Source organism: Leptonotus elevatus, chromosome 2 (assembly GCF_054856555.1).
Source record: "Leptonotus elevatus isolate MCC_2025b chromosome 2, RoL_Lele_1.0, whole genome shotgun sequence".
Classification (NCBI taxonomy): domain Eukaryota; kingdom Metazoa; phylum Chordata; class Actinopteri; order Syngnathiformes; family Syngnathidae; genus Leptonotus; species Leptonotus elevatus.
The window spans coordinates 34935610-34951613 of NC_141240.1; the positions used below are offsets into that span (position 1 = coordinate 34935610).

Consider the following 16004-nt stretch of genomic DNA (forward strand, 5'->3'; position numbering starts at 1 on the left):
TAAATAAAATTGCCTTGCATAAAATTTGCATGTCTCAAAATATGATACTGACATGTTAAACCTGGGTCAGGAAGCGAGGCTTTCAGCAGCTGAAAGTTAACATGTTGTTTACATAACCGCAGGCTGCTTCTCTTAAAAATGTTACTTTTACTTGTTAAAAAGCAAAAAAAATATCTCTTTACTTTGCGAATGTCTTAGTAATAAAATTTAAATAAAATGGCCTTGCCATGCATAAAATGTGCAAGTTTCAAAAACGATAGTGTTACTGACATGTTTAACCCTGGGTGAGGAAGTATGCGTAACCAGCAGCATCTGAAAGTTAGCACGTGTTCTTTACATAACCGCAGGCTCCTTCTGTGTGCTCACGTAGTCAATTTCCCACAGCATCCTTCGTATGATCGCATTCGCAGCGGCTACTCGGCGCAAGTGTCACCGTAACGTCGACCTGCAAAGTCAAAGTACGTCAGGGTGGCAAAAAAAGAGGAAATGCAGCGATGGTTGACTTATATTGGATATTTTCATCGGGTTGTGTGGCTAGAGTTTTGCTGTGGTGAAATCACTTCCTGGTTGAGCGCCCTCTACCGATCACACAAAGACGCGCAGAGGTAAAAACCGACACGTGGATTTCTCCTCAGTGGGGCATCAGGACAAACAAGTCTTCTTCGCTCAGTTTCCGGTCGGCCGTTCGTGAGGCGTTTTCACGGCTAGATATGAGTCTCCGAATGCCGAAAGTCCGCCGTGTCTTCCTGTTTGCGCTGCAGGAAAGAAATTGAAGGCAACGGTCGAGGCTGCCGCGAAAATCCCGGGCAGCGCGTTGGTTGAATGGCAGTGATTCAAAAATATGGCAAGAACTGTGATCCAGATTTGCTCTGTCACAAGGAGAACCATCCTGACGACAAGACTGGAGTCCCTGGATGTCACAAGAAGTGGGCCGAACACAACAATAACTGGTCAAGGTAACGTTTGTGTGCGAGTGTGGGTGAGCCATTTAAACATTTCCTGTGCCGATTGTTGATCTGTCAAGGTAGTTGCTATCGATAACTTGAGAGTTAAACAAACTATTCCACTTATGAAATGACATGTAGTGGAACTTAAATGTCGTTTAGTTGTTAAGGTTTGCTTCTCTGAGTTAGGAGGCGCTAACTTACTCTGTGTGCCTCCTCTATGTGAAAACAAATGCAACGAAATATAATGAGTATGACGTATTGTTTTCCAACCTTTACTTTTTACACAGGAAAAAACTCACATCACACCACCAAAAAAAAGTCACAAAAAGTATAGACAGTATCCTGTAATAAGATGTTTCTCTCAGTTTACTCATAAATGTTATTAGTCAGCCTGTCTCTATTCGTCACTGGCCAACTTTAGATAGATGAACAAAATTTTAGGACCAATTTAGTCAAGTTGGATAATTTTCTACAGTCAACCTTGTTCAGGCAATGGCAAGCTTATAACTTGCCATTATAAGATGCTTTGAATCACTGTGTGTGTATAACACACACAGTGATTCAAAGCATCTTATATAAAATATTAAAAGCATCAATGCACAATTAAAAACAGTTTATTAGAATGAGGACATAAAACAGTAGGGGTGTTAGAAAAAATTGATTTGGCAATATATCGCGATATTACAGCGCGCAATTCTCGAATCGATTCGATATGCAGCTGAATCGATTTTTAAACATAATTTTTTGATGAAAATATTCAACAAAACGTCTTAGGGTTAGGATTCACACATTAAGCATGTACGAATGTTATATTAATGGAACATTAAGCATTAATATTTTATTTCAGTGCTGTTCAAACATGAAACAGACTGCAACTTGTTTGTTAAATGCAGTGGCTCATTTATAAGCCTGAATTTTCAGATAAATAAATACATTTTCATACAAATCTTACAGTGTACATGTACAAGTTTACTGATTAGTATTTTCTAAATTTGAGTTTAAAAAAAATTGCAATAATCAATTTATAGATTCGTTTTGGGAATAATCGTCTCCGGTTTGCTCCCGCATTCCAAAAACAGGCATGGTAGGTTAATTGAACAATCCAAATTGTCCATGGGTGTGATTGTGAGTGTGAATGGTTGTGTGTTTTACGACGGAGTGGGGGGGAATTTGTGCCATTTTGCACTTCATATCGTGCATTCCAGTGAATTTTCAGAGTAAAAATGTAACATTACTCAGTAACTCAATATTTTTTGCACTTATTTTATATTAAAATAATAATACAAATAAAATAAGGCTGTCATATCGGATTATAAGTGAAAAAAAAAACTGGATCGGGACAGATCTGACGTGAATACACGATCCCAAAGCACAAACTGCGAGCATAAAGTGTACTAAGTGCTTTGCGGTGGTTAAAGAGAAAATATGTGATAATTCTGGCTGAAATTAATCATGCTTACCTTACAGAGAAGAAAGCAAAACAATGAAAAACATCAGACACTTTAACCCAGACGTACACAATCCATCCTCCCAGTTTGTTTTGGTGGAGTGTGTTCGCCTTCCCTCATTGATCGCTCCCATGCTTCTCACAACTTTACTTTCAAAGCCCAGTTTCAATAACCAGTTGGAGTTGCTTCGTTAATCCTCCCGGAATGATGGCAAACCCCAACTTCATTTTCTTGCTTCTTCCCCTTCCGAACCATGGATTAAATGATGTGGAATTATCTCGCGACTGCTCTATTCCCATGTACGACCGCGTAATTGATAGCTTGCCTCGTAAGCATGTCTCTCATCTGAAGCCATTTTCCGGAGTTTCTTAGCCAAATCAATGGTGTTTTACACAATGCAAATACCGGCAGTATTTTGTTATTCGTTCCTGCTCGGTGTTCGAATCGTCTCCGCGGATAGCGCCCGGCGGCTGCACGTCGCAAAAAAGGTGGGCTCCAAACGGGGTAGACGAAATGAAGTACAGGAGACAGGAGGTCACACTGCAATTTGGCGTTTTATTTTCTCTTTTTATTCACTTTCTCGTTCCATCTCCACATACAGCTGCAACTCTCTTCTGCCTTCTCCCCTCCGTCCGCCGCTATACTTTAATACAAGCCAGCAGCCAACTAGCAACAAGAGCGAACCAGCCCACCAATCAGAAACGCGCGTTGGCACAGCAAAATTTGTCCCGAGGGTTGTCTTGAAGGAAAACGTCTCGGGAATTCGGTGCACACATAAGAATATTTTAAGACTTTTAAGTCTTGAAAACACAGTAAATTTTCTAGAAAACTTATTGGGCGGCGGCCAGTTTACTTGGGCGTCCCGCCCGAGTATTAACATGGTGTGGGAATGGCTGCATAGAAAGATGAACAAAGACACAGTGGTACCTCGGAGTTTGAACATAATTCGTTCCTGCGAAGTGTTCAAAGTCTGAATTGTTCAACCTCCGAAAAATTGTTTTCCCATAGGAAATAATGTAAATGCAATTAATCCGTTCCCAAGCTCCAAAAACAGAAAATTCCTATTTTAATTTCTATTTATGTTTTTTTTACATTTACACCCTGTACAGTATTTAAACAATAACAAATAAAAAAAAATCTTGTGGTGTGATGGCATCAGTGAATTAAAAACGCTATGGTAATGCTAGCTTTAGTTCAGTGCTGAGTTTGTGTATTTTACATTGGGCATATTGTTGGACTACTAAGCGGTCCTTGCCTGCGTTGTTTTACATCAGGCACATTGGTGAACCGCTAAGGGGGGTCCTCGTGCCAGCATTTACCGAAGTAGTCACGTAGTTACAACGGCGCGATAATCTGAATTGTCGACAGAAAATTAAGTTTTTTTGTCAAGAGAGCTTTAAAAACAACCGTAGCAGAAAAATTGTTTTGTACATCAGCCAAAATTGATCTGAAGACAATTAAAAATGCATGACTGAAAAACACAAATACAACTAGAAACAGTACAAACAAACACAATCTCATGCTGTGCTGAAAGCCAAGGAGTACAAGTAAAAAGGACTTTAAAAGAAATAGACAGTGAAGACCCATGTCACATATAAAACTGTCATCATGTTGAAACCTGTGCAGGCCGGTGGCGAGGATATGGACAGTGGTGCTTTTGCTTGGTACCTGCCTCCTCTACTGTGCCCGGGTGGCGATGCCCATTTGTGCCGTCAGCATGGCGGAGCAGTTCAACTGGAGCAAGAAGGAGTCTGGCATGGTTCTGGGCAGCTTCTTCTGGGGTTACTGCTTCACACAAGTGTTTGGAGGCTACGTCAGCGACCGGTGGGTGTCGCCATGTGTTGATGTTTGGATCCTACCATGGATCACATAACAAAGTCACAGTCACGGGTTGATGCTAATGCGGTACTTCTCTTTGTGTTCACAGGGTGGGAGGAGAAAAAGTCCTCTTGCTCTCTGCTGCTGCCTGGGGCTCCATGACAGCCTTCACTCCCATCTTGGCAAATTTTTGCTCCCAGCCAATCTTCTCAATGACACTGGCCCGCTTCCTCATGGGCCTTTTACAAGGTGAACTCGCTTGATTGCCAATAGTCATAATCTTGGCAGGATGACCGTGTGTACACGAATGCTTCATCAGACCTGTATTGTAGTTGTTTGGCCAGTCCTGCAAGTAATTGTGTTTGCACTAAATATAGAGCCTATTCCGACTCGCTCTTAGCTAGACCTGGGCAACCTAATGACATCCAGTACACAGCATTGCATGATAAAAAAAGAAAAGAAAATACTTTTACTGCTATGGAGTATTCAATTCAATTCAACTTTATTCCGGACTCTTGGTCCAATGTAAACAAACATAAAACAGAGACACACGCACTAAAACAATAAAAAAAAAACGGGACAGTTATACAGTTATCAGACAGTCATACTGATTTTAACCCTTAAAAACAGAAAGAATGCATAATAAAAAGGCAATAAAAAGCACGCGCATGTTACTCGCTAACTGACGAATGGTGAGAATCCAACCCAGTTTTAGCGGGAAAACTCTGCTCCTTCTGTATGTGCCAATGTGAAGGGCGCTTTATGGTTTATTTAGATTGGCGAAGAAGTTTTGTCTGGTTATTTATGATTGTATTAGTTTATGTATTGTGTACAGACAGAGCTGTTGTGAAAGTGCTACATAACAATAAAGTTACACTAAGTTGCGCGAAAGGAACTTTTGGAGAATTCTCATATGAATTGAATTGGAAAAGACTGAAGAATAAGAAGATTGCAAGTTTCCTTGATGTTGCACAATTTCGTTTTGAGCTATGGTAGAGTTTGCATACCTCAGCAATGATGCGGTACACTTGGTCTCATTTGGAAGCTGCAACAACAAACACACTGATTGTGCATCTTGTCTAGATTATACTTTTGCGTATACTCTTTGTTGTTGATTATTTGTGCTATATTCATTGCAGGTGTTCATTACCCTTCTTTGGCGAGCCTGTGCTCGCAGAAGGTGGTGGAGAGTGAGCGAGGCTTCCTCATGAGCACCGTGGGCAGCGGATCCTATTTAGGGTGAGTCACGTCTTGCGTAAGGAACATTTCGTGCGGAGGGGGCCATTGCAACACGTGCGCCTGTGTGACCTTTTGCAGCACCCTTGTGATCGGAGGGGCCGGTTCCCTCATGTTGGACCTGTACGGCTGGGAGAGTGTCTTCTATGTGTCGGGTCTGCTGGCCGTAATGTGGGCATACTGCATGTGGAAATACTTACTCCGAGGAGAAGGCTAGTGAGGTTTTTTTTTTTTTATAGTCTTTTTGTGCTGTCTGGTGTCCTGTCTTATCGGAACCAATGAGGTCAACGTCCTCTCGTATGCAAACCTGCCTGTGTTCTTTTGTACTCGCAGGGCCAATCATCACTCTGGAGTCCCTGGGAAGTGGTGGTCCACAGTCCAAATTGACCAAAAGGCATTGGTTACGGCTCTTCAAACAACCTGCAGTCTGGTGAGAAACTGATTGAGAAGACCATGCATGCGTGGAGAACATATGTAAAATGTGTTGGTCCATGTTAAAGATTTTAAAGGCACTGTCCGCAGTTTTGACCATTTCTGTTTGTAAACAAACAATTCAAAACGGACTCCTCCCATGGTTCATCCCATACGAGCTCAACGTTCACGCCGCCTGCGTGAGACAGCACTCGGCCAAGCAAGCTGCGAGAGTGAGTGATGAGGCATCTTGCAAATGGTCACATTACTGATCCGAGACAGGGATAATAGTTCAAAACCACATTCGCCTTGTAACGATGGGGAAATAATCAGGACAAGTGTGGAGCTAACAGTTTTCAAGAACAAAACAGCCAATAGCGTGCGTAGCTTCCCAAAAAAACAGTCTGTGATGCCTTCACGGCCGTCCAGAGCGTCGGAAACTACCCAACCTGCAACCAAAAGTTTGCTACAGCCTTTTGGCTTAGCTTCACTTATTGCCAGGTGTAAATATCCATCCATCATCTACCGCTTATCCGGGGTCCGGTCGCAGGGGCAGCAGCTTTAGCAGGGAAGCCCAGACTTCCCTCTCCCCAGCCTCTTCAGCCAGCTCCTCTGACGGGATCCCAAGGCGTTCCCACTTAGTCTCTCCAGCGTGCCCTGGGTCGTCCCCGGGGCCTTCCACCGGTGGGACATGCCCGGAACACCTCTCCAGGGAGGTGTCCAGGAGGCATCAGAACCAGATGCCCGAGTCACCTCAACTGGTTCCTCTCAACGCGGAGGAGTAGCGGCTCGACACTGAGCCCCTCCCGGATGACCGAGCTTCGCACCCTATCTCTAAGGGAGAGCCCGGATACCCTGCGGAGGAAACTCATTTCGGCCGCTTGTATCCGGGATCTTGTTCTTTCGGTCACGACCCACAGCTCGTGACCATAGGTGAGGGTAGGAACGTAGATCGACCGGTAAATCGAGAGCTTTGCCTTTCGGCTCAGCTCCTTCTTTACCACAACGGACCGTAAATATAAGGATATAAAAAAAGTTCGACCCTCTATATTGCCAAGTTACCCATGTCAATGTGACTTAACCTAGCACGTCGCTAAATCAGCAAGCTAACATTTTCTTTTCTTTTTGGCATTTACCTGTCGAATAAGCAAGCAGGCCAACTCTGCGTCGCGCCTCAGTCCGAGCCGCTCCTTCAGACCTCGGAAGCGGGTAAATGCCAAGTCTAGATTTACTCTCGTTTTCGAACGTGCATTATCCGCTGCACGTTTTGTTGTGGTATACTTCATTTTTTTCACTCCAGTCACTCAACGCAACATCCCGTCTGCCGACAGTGACGTTGGACAGTGCCTTTAAGGCTCAGTTGGATCCAGCACCTGATTGGCAGCAACATCCTCTTGCTAAAATCTTCATCTGGTTAGGCTCACCAGTCATCAGTTTAATTGTCTTCAAATTTCTGTCGACCTCCACCCATGTCTCACCTCATGTTTTAATGAAGCATATGAGTTATATTCCCCATTTCATGAAATAAGGGGAAAAAAACTTTTTAACCATGGTCTCAATGACATCAACATTTCAGACTACAGAATTTTTTTACGTAATATCCAAAACAGGTCATTTAAATTAAATTAGTGCAGATTAATAGTCTTTTTTTTTCTTTTTTTTTTTCTTTCATGAATTGTTTTAAATGTTAAACCAAGAATGTTGTATAGTTTGCTATTTACACGACTTAATCACTCAAGTTTTCAAATGCCACATTATTTGTAAGGTTTGTTTTTCAGCTTCCAAGCAATTTCTCTCTGGTCTGGTTTCCTTTATTTTATGATATACCAGAAGAATAACACATCAGGTAATTGTTAATGGATACATTTAAAAGCAAGAATCAATTTGCTTTAATGGGAAAACAACAGCACATAGAGCAACTTTGGCTCTTAACAACTACCCCAAAAAAATCAACATATTGTACCTTGTGTGTGTTTACATCTACATCATGTGTTACCAATGAATGTTCTCATTGATGTATGCGTGTTTCTCTATTTTGTTTTATTTGTTGACCAGCGCCGTGATCATTACTCACCTTTGCACAGCAAGCACCTTCTTCACTTTGTTGTCATGGCTGCCAACCTTCTTTAAAGAAACGTTCCCTTATGCCAAGGTAACCTGAGCAGGGCAAAAACAATGAAGGCACACTTGTGATTAGGGGTGTTAGATTTTTTTTATATTCTGCAATATATCGCGATATTACAGCGCGCAATTCTCGAATCGATTCAATATTCGGCCGAATCGATTTTTAAACATCAATTTTTGATGGGAATATTCAACAAAACGTCTTACTTAGGGTTAGGATTTACACATTAAGCATGGAAGAATGTTATATTAATGGAACATTAAGCCTTAATATTTGATTTCAGTGCTGTTCGAACATGAAACAGACTGCAACCTGAATTTTCAGACAAATACATTTTCATACAAAACTTACAGTTTACTGATGAGTATTTTCAAAATTTGAGTTTTAAAAAATCGCAATAATCAATTTATAGATTCGTATCGGGATTAATCTGTATCGAATCGTGACCTATGAATCGTGATACGAATCGAATCGCCAGGTACGAGGCAATTCACACCCCTACTTGTGATAAATCTCTTTTAGAACCAAGTGCATGCCCAACTGTATTGTGTGGATGAATAAACGTAAAGCCGAGGGTTTATACCCTTGTTATGAATATGCAATGCTTTCTCTGTGCTTGTCCATCATAATACGGTAATTTACTTTAGTTACTAATACTGTGACTACGCTTCTCTCCTCGTCATGGACAGCAGGAATTACAGTAATGGCAGCAGACAAGACTGCTATTGTGGAGGAAGAGCATGCAAAGTAATGCAAAAGATTGAAGATACAAATATATTTTGTATGCAAACATACAGACCCCTCCAAAGAACAACGTGGTCAGTTCTTTTGTTTTTGTTGTGGACTGAAGACATTTAATCCAAATACAATTGTTTCATATTCATCTCCTTCAGTATTCAACAAAAACATACATTGACTATGCCATTCCAATACTTTTGGAGGGGGATTGTTTTCCTTTTCAATTGTAATGAGTTCAATTGTAATGAGGAAAAGTAGTACGCCAGAAGCAAATGCATTTTAACTTGACTAAGAATGTCCCTATGTGTTGTGCGGTTAATTGATATTGTGTCCCTCCAGGGTTGGGTGTTCAATGTCATCCCTTGGTTGGTGGCAATCCCCTCATCGCTCTTTAGTGGCTACCTGTCTGACCACCTCATAAGTCAAGGTAGAAAAGTCCACTCTGTAGGCATCGCCGTTTTCAAATGTACTTGTTTCACTCAAACGGCTGTCCAAATGTCGTCCCAACAGGCTTTGACACGGCCTCGGTGAGGAAGTTGATGCAGGTAGAGTCATCATGCAAATGTCCTGATCCTTTCAGTTTTTGATTCACGTGTGTTTGTACATTTCTTTCTCTAGTTTTTTTCAATGGGGGTTTCCAGTGTGTTTACCCTGCTCCTGTGCGGAAACACCACATTCTCCTGGGCCATAGCCTTTGTGTCGGCCACTATGGGCCTCACCACCTTCAGTCACAGGTATTGTCAAGCATTCTCTTCTTTCTTTATTGCCTGTTACCTTAGATACTGCCCCTTGTGGTGATAGTTGACAAAAACCTCTCACTTGGTCATCTCTGTGAAGTTATTTGTCTTGACCAAAGATTGTGTGATAGTCCTGCTATTTGTTGTCGAAAAGTCTTTAGGATAAACCACTTGAGATGCAACATCTGGTTTGCGAGGGTGTCCCACGCAGGAAATACAACAGGGTTATCCATAACAACACACCAGACAGAAAATACAGAAAAAGAAGAAAAAAAACATAACAAATAGATAATAATAAAATACAATAACACTTATTTGGAGCATTACCCTCATGATAAGAGAATTTCTCGAAATAACTTACCTCCCATAATAGTTATTCTCAGTGTGGTACGAGTACCACCAATGGTGCATGGGCTCCCTCTAGTGGTATGCAAAAGTCTCACTGAATTAAATACAAATAAAATGGACAACATTTAAAAACATGCAATACTGTCAAACATTTTAGAATGACACTTGTAGCTAAGCATACATTCTGGTTGAACTTTTATTTATTTTTAAATCCAACACAAGACATTTTTAATTGCAGATTTATATTTAACTTAAGTTCAGTGCATTTGCATTTACACATTTACATACAGTGCATTTGCATTTTGTTTTTCTGTTTTATTCAGTACATTTGTTACTTTTCATTCAAGTACAGTACATTTTGTAAGTATAGTTGATTTGTATTTAACTTTTAGGTACAATAGAATACATTTGCATATATTCTTAACTGTTTGTTTAAAAAAAAAAATCAGTACATTTTGTAACTTTCAATTCATTTTAATTAAACCATTATTTTTACACTTTTTCTTTTCCAATATTTAAGCGCAGTGTTGATGTTGAAACTTAGCATCGTGTTAGAATGGCTTACAAAGAATAAGATATATGTACATTAAATACCATACTCCCTGTAGACAGCATTTTGCAATCCTACAAAAAATCTCAAATAGGCGAGTTTGTCTTTGAATAACTAAGGATAGGTTTTCAGAAAAATCTGGAATCTGCAAATAGTTGAATATGCAAGGGTCCACAGTATTTATCCAACTGGATTTTCTTCTGCATTCAAATGCACAACTTGATAACACAATGACTGACAATGAGTGATTGTTGTACCTTGTGGGAGTTATGGAAAATAATGGGTCGAAGTGACCTTTTTTAGATTCCAAGTAATGTTGGAACCACAAAATGGGTTTGTACGTTCCAAATAAAATTATAACCGCAAATATTTTGAAAATCACTGAAGGAGATTAGTAATGTTTTTGCCATAACAGTTGTTTTGTGTGTGTGACAAAACATCTGACATTCCGGGTTAGATGTGGCATACCGGGTCGGTCACATTCCAGAAAGAAATAAAGTATTAGCATGTTTATCTTATTTGCATTCCATCTCAAGAAAATTCATGGTTCAATGACAAATACAGGCTGCGTGTTTTATTTTCTCTGCTCTATGAAGGGGATAAATCACGGCAACAAAATGGCAGCATTTCTGTGTCAGAACAGTTGCTGCTTATTAGAGAATTGATTTCTGATCATTGTACATTAGCTCATTCACTGCCATTGACGACTATAGACGTCAAACATTCATTTGAACAATTTCTAAAAAAAAAAAAAAATCCTACTTTTGTTAACAAGAGTATGAAAAACAATTGTTTTTTTATATTGTATTAGAACAGATATACATTTGTGATTAATCGTGAGTGAAGTCATGCGATTAATTACCATTAAAAATACTACTCTCATGACGCCCCTAATTTTTAATAATCTTTTTTTTTTAAATAAAAAAAAAAGAAATCAGGGGATTACAATTTGTAATCGTAATTATTTGCATTACTTCACTAGTTAACTCATGATTAATCACAAATTTTATATCTGTTCTAAATATACCCAAACTAATTCTAGGTTTTCATACTCTTGTTAACAAAAATGGAAAAAAATAAACTCATAGAAATAGTTCAAATTAATTTTTGACGTCTATAGCTGTCAATGGCAGTGAATGAGTTAAAAGCTGAAATCAAGACATACCATTTGCCCCTCGAAGGTCGGGGAATTGCAACTTGTGATGCTTTTGGTCTCAAACTGCATTCATAATTGCCACTATTTTTCAATTTGTGCTTCTTTTTTTTTTTTTACATCTTCAACATGTTTCCACATTTATTCCTCATCGTATTGTCACCCATATTTGACAGTAATCAACTGAAAGAGGTGAGCTAATGACACTTTTGCTTTACAGTGGTGTATCTGTAAACGTTCAGGATCTTGCTCCATCTTGCGCAGGGGCCTTGTTTGGTAAGTGAAAAACAATGTGTGGATGAATAACTCAACAGGAGGATCATTTTGTATCAAAGTTGAACACAGCCTTCGTGTGTGTGTGTGTGTTTTTGACAGGTGTTATGAACACATGCGGGGCATTCTCAGGTGAGTTTCTTTCATTTGACAACAGCGGTGAAAACAACATAAATCTTTCCAAAGATTTTTTTGTCACCTTTTAACACGCGCTTTAGTCAAATAATTAATCCACCGCTCAAAATGCCGACTTTGAGCTCACACGCCTGCTATCAGCGGCGTCGCCTCCCGCGCGTCATGTTTGTTTCATCAAGAAAACAGCATCATGGCGTCTGCGACAGATGAATAATGGACGACGCACAATGGCAGTCGCAATTAACTGTGACATTTTCCCAGTGGCAACGTGATGCCATCACAGACCTTTCATCTCTTTGGCCTAATCTATCGTTTGTGTGTGTGTATAGGAGTCCTTATGGTGTATTTCTCGGGGTATCTCATCGAGTCCACAGGCTCATGGGCGTTCATGTTCGGCCTCATCACCCTCGTCAATCTGCTCGGCCTGTGCATCTTCTTGGCTTTCGCCGAGGCCCGCCGCGTCGACATCGAACCCAGCAAATTACGCCATCACCGCATCCATATTTGAATTCTCCGCCCCGGACTGGACTTGATTGTCAGCGTGGGAGGTCTGTCTTGTCTGTCACACACACATACATACATACTGCGTAGAACATGCGCACAAAGCACACAGCTGTGTCTCCCTATTGTTGCTCACATACTGTAGATACACAACCTCAAATCATAAAAAGACCAGCGTGGTGTCAGGGAACTGATCCCGGAGGCCAGCTATTGGGGAAGGTAACTTTTCAGGATGCACAAAAAGCACCTCACGGTTCAATAGAACTTAGAGTAGCTCCATTTTGTAGCTAGGAAGGGGAAATCAAATCATTTTCTGTCATGTTTGTTAAAACAGTCGTTATGGCTTGCCATTAGTGCTTGATAAATATATTCCGTGAATCAATCGGCGCTCTGCGGCCCCATCTTGACCTGTTTTAGAAATGCTTTCTGCCGTAAAAAGTATTTCCTTCTTCAATGCAATTGTAATGGCCGTTATCTGTGGTCTGGCCCGGTCCTTAACTTATGCGAATAGCGGGGTTCCGCTATACAAGAAACCAACACGCCCAATAAGAGACACAATGTTTTAATCATTTGTTGTGCAATTGCGACACACTTGTTGCAGGCAAAAACCCCGTGACCCCAGACTCACCTGTTACATTGCTCAGAGATCAGGGATCAGGGCAGGCAGAGGAGGCCTGACCTCGCCACTGCATGTCATGACTAAAAAAAAACAAAAAAACTCTAATAATGTTTTGTTTTTTTACATTGATAATATTCTTCTTTTTTTTTTTGTCACATGTACTGCACATGCTGACGTTCAACATTCTAATATATTTAATGAATATGTGTGATATTAATTCTTTCTGATTGTCCAGAAAAACGCGTGCTCCTCATAGATATAGAGATTATAAGATTATAAAATATAACCACTAAAGGAAGCCTTGTAGATGGGCAGATCTCTTCCATTCAAACAACAAGAATTAATTTAACCTTATATTAAATATTCTTTTTTTTGTGTGTGTGTGTTGAACTCTGTGGGATTGATTGAAGTATAATTTAAAGCTTACAATAAAATTCGGTTTTGACCTAATTGAAACATACCTGTATATCAAATAAATACAATCATGCCTTTTGGGTTCATATTTTCATATCCAACTTCACAACTTCATGTCACCCCAGAAAAGCACCTTAGTCGAGTCGTAAGTGTTATTGGAACACTAACACTTTTTTTTTGTGCTCATGTCTGCGATTGCATGACAAATGATTGACACCTCGTGAGTCATGCCTTCCTTCTCTGATTGGTTGCTTTTCCCTCTGGGTGTTGTGGTTTCCTTTTCCTGTATATCAAATGAGTGGCACAAGATGTCGCTTTCCACAGGTTTGTTTGTTTCAATCGCATTCTACTGTCGCCATTATGATTGTTTTGCAGTAATATGACAAAAAGTGATTTAAAAGAAACTTTTTTTATTTTAATTGCAAACTCCCTTAAAAGGTGCATACGTTTTAAGGAGTACACAAAAAGTACTTAAGCAATAGCCATGAAACTTTTGCAAACAGTTTGAGATGTTCTGCATTTTAAAAGCCTTTATTTCTCGGGTACAATTTGGGAATCTTCATGGCAAGGCATGCACAGGACAGGAAGTTGGAGGCTAGTGTTATGATATCATGGAAACGGGGTGGGAATAATGAGGCATTAAATTGATTGTTAAGGATGTTGTCAATTTCATTTGTATTGAATGTCTCTTGAAACAATTGAGGCTAATTAATCAATGGGTAATTCCCCCCATTGTCAACCAAGTACCTATGGTCAAATTTTCATCCCTACTGTTGATCCAGATTTGGATTTAGATCTTAGTCTTTGGATGTTCCTCATTTCCAGAAAGTGCTTCTGAAATGTCACCTCGTCCTCGTCTCATTCCAAAATGCGTCAATCATTTGCTTGTTCTGCCTCTTCCTTGTGTTTTTGTGTGAGGTGTTGTTGGCAGCGCTCTGACGTCCTGTAACTGTTTGTTTTCCCCGTCGCCGTGGTTACACGTTCGCTTCTGGTGAGGTGAAGAAGCTTTGAGCTAATGAAGTGCGTCCTACCTGTTTGCTGTCTCAACAAATGTTTGAAAGCAGAAAGACCAAAGTTACTGAAAATGAGCTTTTGGATGTCGTTTTATGCAGTAGAAATACCTCACTTCATTATTTTGAATAGCATACTTATATATTTTTATGGCTTAAGATGCATTTGGTATATTTTTAAGAGAGAATACATATTTTAAGTTGCAAAGTGAAGGGGGAAAAAAGCCTGCTCAACGTGACGAGTCTTTATGTGACTTTATTGAAAGCAGCTTATCGCACTTCTCGTCATCGCCGAAATTTGGCTTACTTGGAAGACGTCGTCTCTTCCCTCTATAGTCGCACGCTCTTCTTTGCTTTGCTGTGAACTTGCTGCACACAGACAATGATGAATGTTGCACCTTGTTGCAAGACAATGGGAGATCTTCTTTGTAGAAGAGCGAATACTTTTTTTTTGTGTTCTGTTGTCGCACATATAGAAATTGTAAATGATTGCTTGTAGTATTTGGTCTTGCTGTTGGAAGTTTTCGGACCCAGTTCAGGTGCTTAGTTGACTGTGCCAATCTATGCATTTATGTTTTTGTGCCTGCTTGGAAATCACACTGATCATTGTGTCATTACGTATCTGCTTGACCTTTACATACAAGGGCACGTCTTTTTCTGCGTATTGTAATGGGCTTATTTTTTATTTTTTTATCCACACCACATTCCTTGCCTCAAATTTGGTCAGACTGTTTTGTATCACAGTGAAAATATCATTCCTATTTGCAATCACAAACAGCTTCTGTGTAGGGTCAGCAATAGAAAACAGGATAAAGTCATAGATTTCAACATCATTTGGACTCACTCAAAGTGCACATCTATTATACCTTTTTGATGTTGTTCAATGAGAATGCCTTTAACACATTTGTTCCCATATCTGTTAAAAAAACAACTATTCCTAAGATGCATTACTTGTCTTTTTATCAGTCTGTAACCTTTATACAATTTGGTTACTTAGTGTGTTTTCTGAGAGCTCTCCTGAGAGTTTTGATATATAAAAAAATGAATGTGTACTGTGATTATGCAGTATTATAAAATTTAACTTATGCTGTTATTTAAAAGCCTGTCTTAACTTTTAATAAAAAATATTTTGTCAACATTTGTGAATTGGCTGCAATATTTGGAGAATATATTGAATATTCGAGGCATATTTATGTAGTTTCTGTTCAATACCACTGGGAGGCAGTAGTGTCGATTCTAAGACAACTGCGAGGCTGGAGGCTTTTTTTTTTTTCTGCAGCCGAACACGACTGACTTGACCTGACCTCACAATCGGTCACTGCATCAGCTGTAGAACTAGTTCTACAGTAAGTCCTGGTCCCAATTGCGATCCACCCCCGGCCCAACATCCCAAGTCCGGCCCAGCAGGACGTGCAGTATGCGGTGGCACCATATGGCAGGATAGTGTGTGCCATGCTGGCTCGCTGGCACTGCCCGTGCGTGAATGGCCAGACACTTGTCAAAGCAGCCCACTCCTTCTCGTGGGACCCAACAGCTAGGTT

General features: G+C 40.2%; 1 protein-coding gene across 1 annotated transcript; it reads left to right on the plus strand.

Annotated features, from left to right (window-relative positions):
- Positions 1-346: 346 nt before the first annotated feature.
- On the plus strand, positions 347-15601 carry slc17a9b (solute carrier family 17 member 9b). Its single transcript, XM_086067509.1, has 13 exons — positions 347-956; positions 4022-4219; positions 4323-4462; positions 5353-5452; positions 5531-5661; positions 5783-5879; positions 7916-8012; positions 9063-9150; positions 9234-9268; positions 9342-9457; positions 11732-11787; positions 11887-11916; positions 12249-15601. The coding sequence occupies exons 1-13, from the start codon at positions 823-825 to the stop codon at positions 12425-12427; spliced, it is 1401 nt and encodes a 466-aa protein (XP_085923635.1). The 5' UTR covers positions 347-822; the 3' UTR covers positions 12428-15601.
- The last annotated feature ends 403 nt before the right edge of the window (positions 15602-16004 follow it).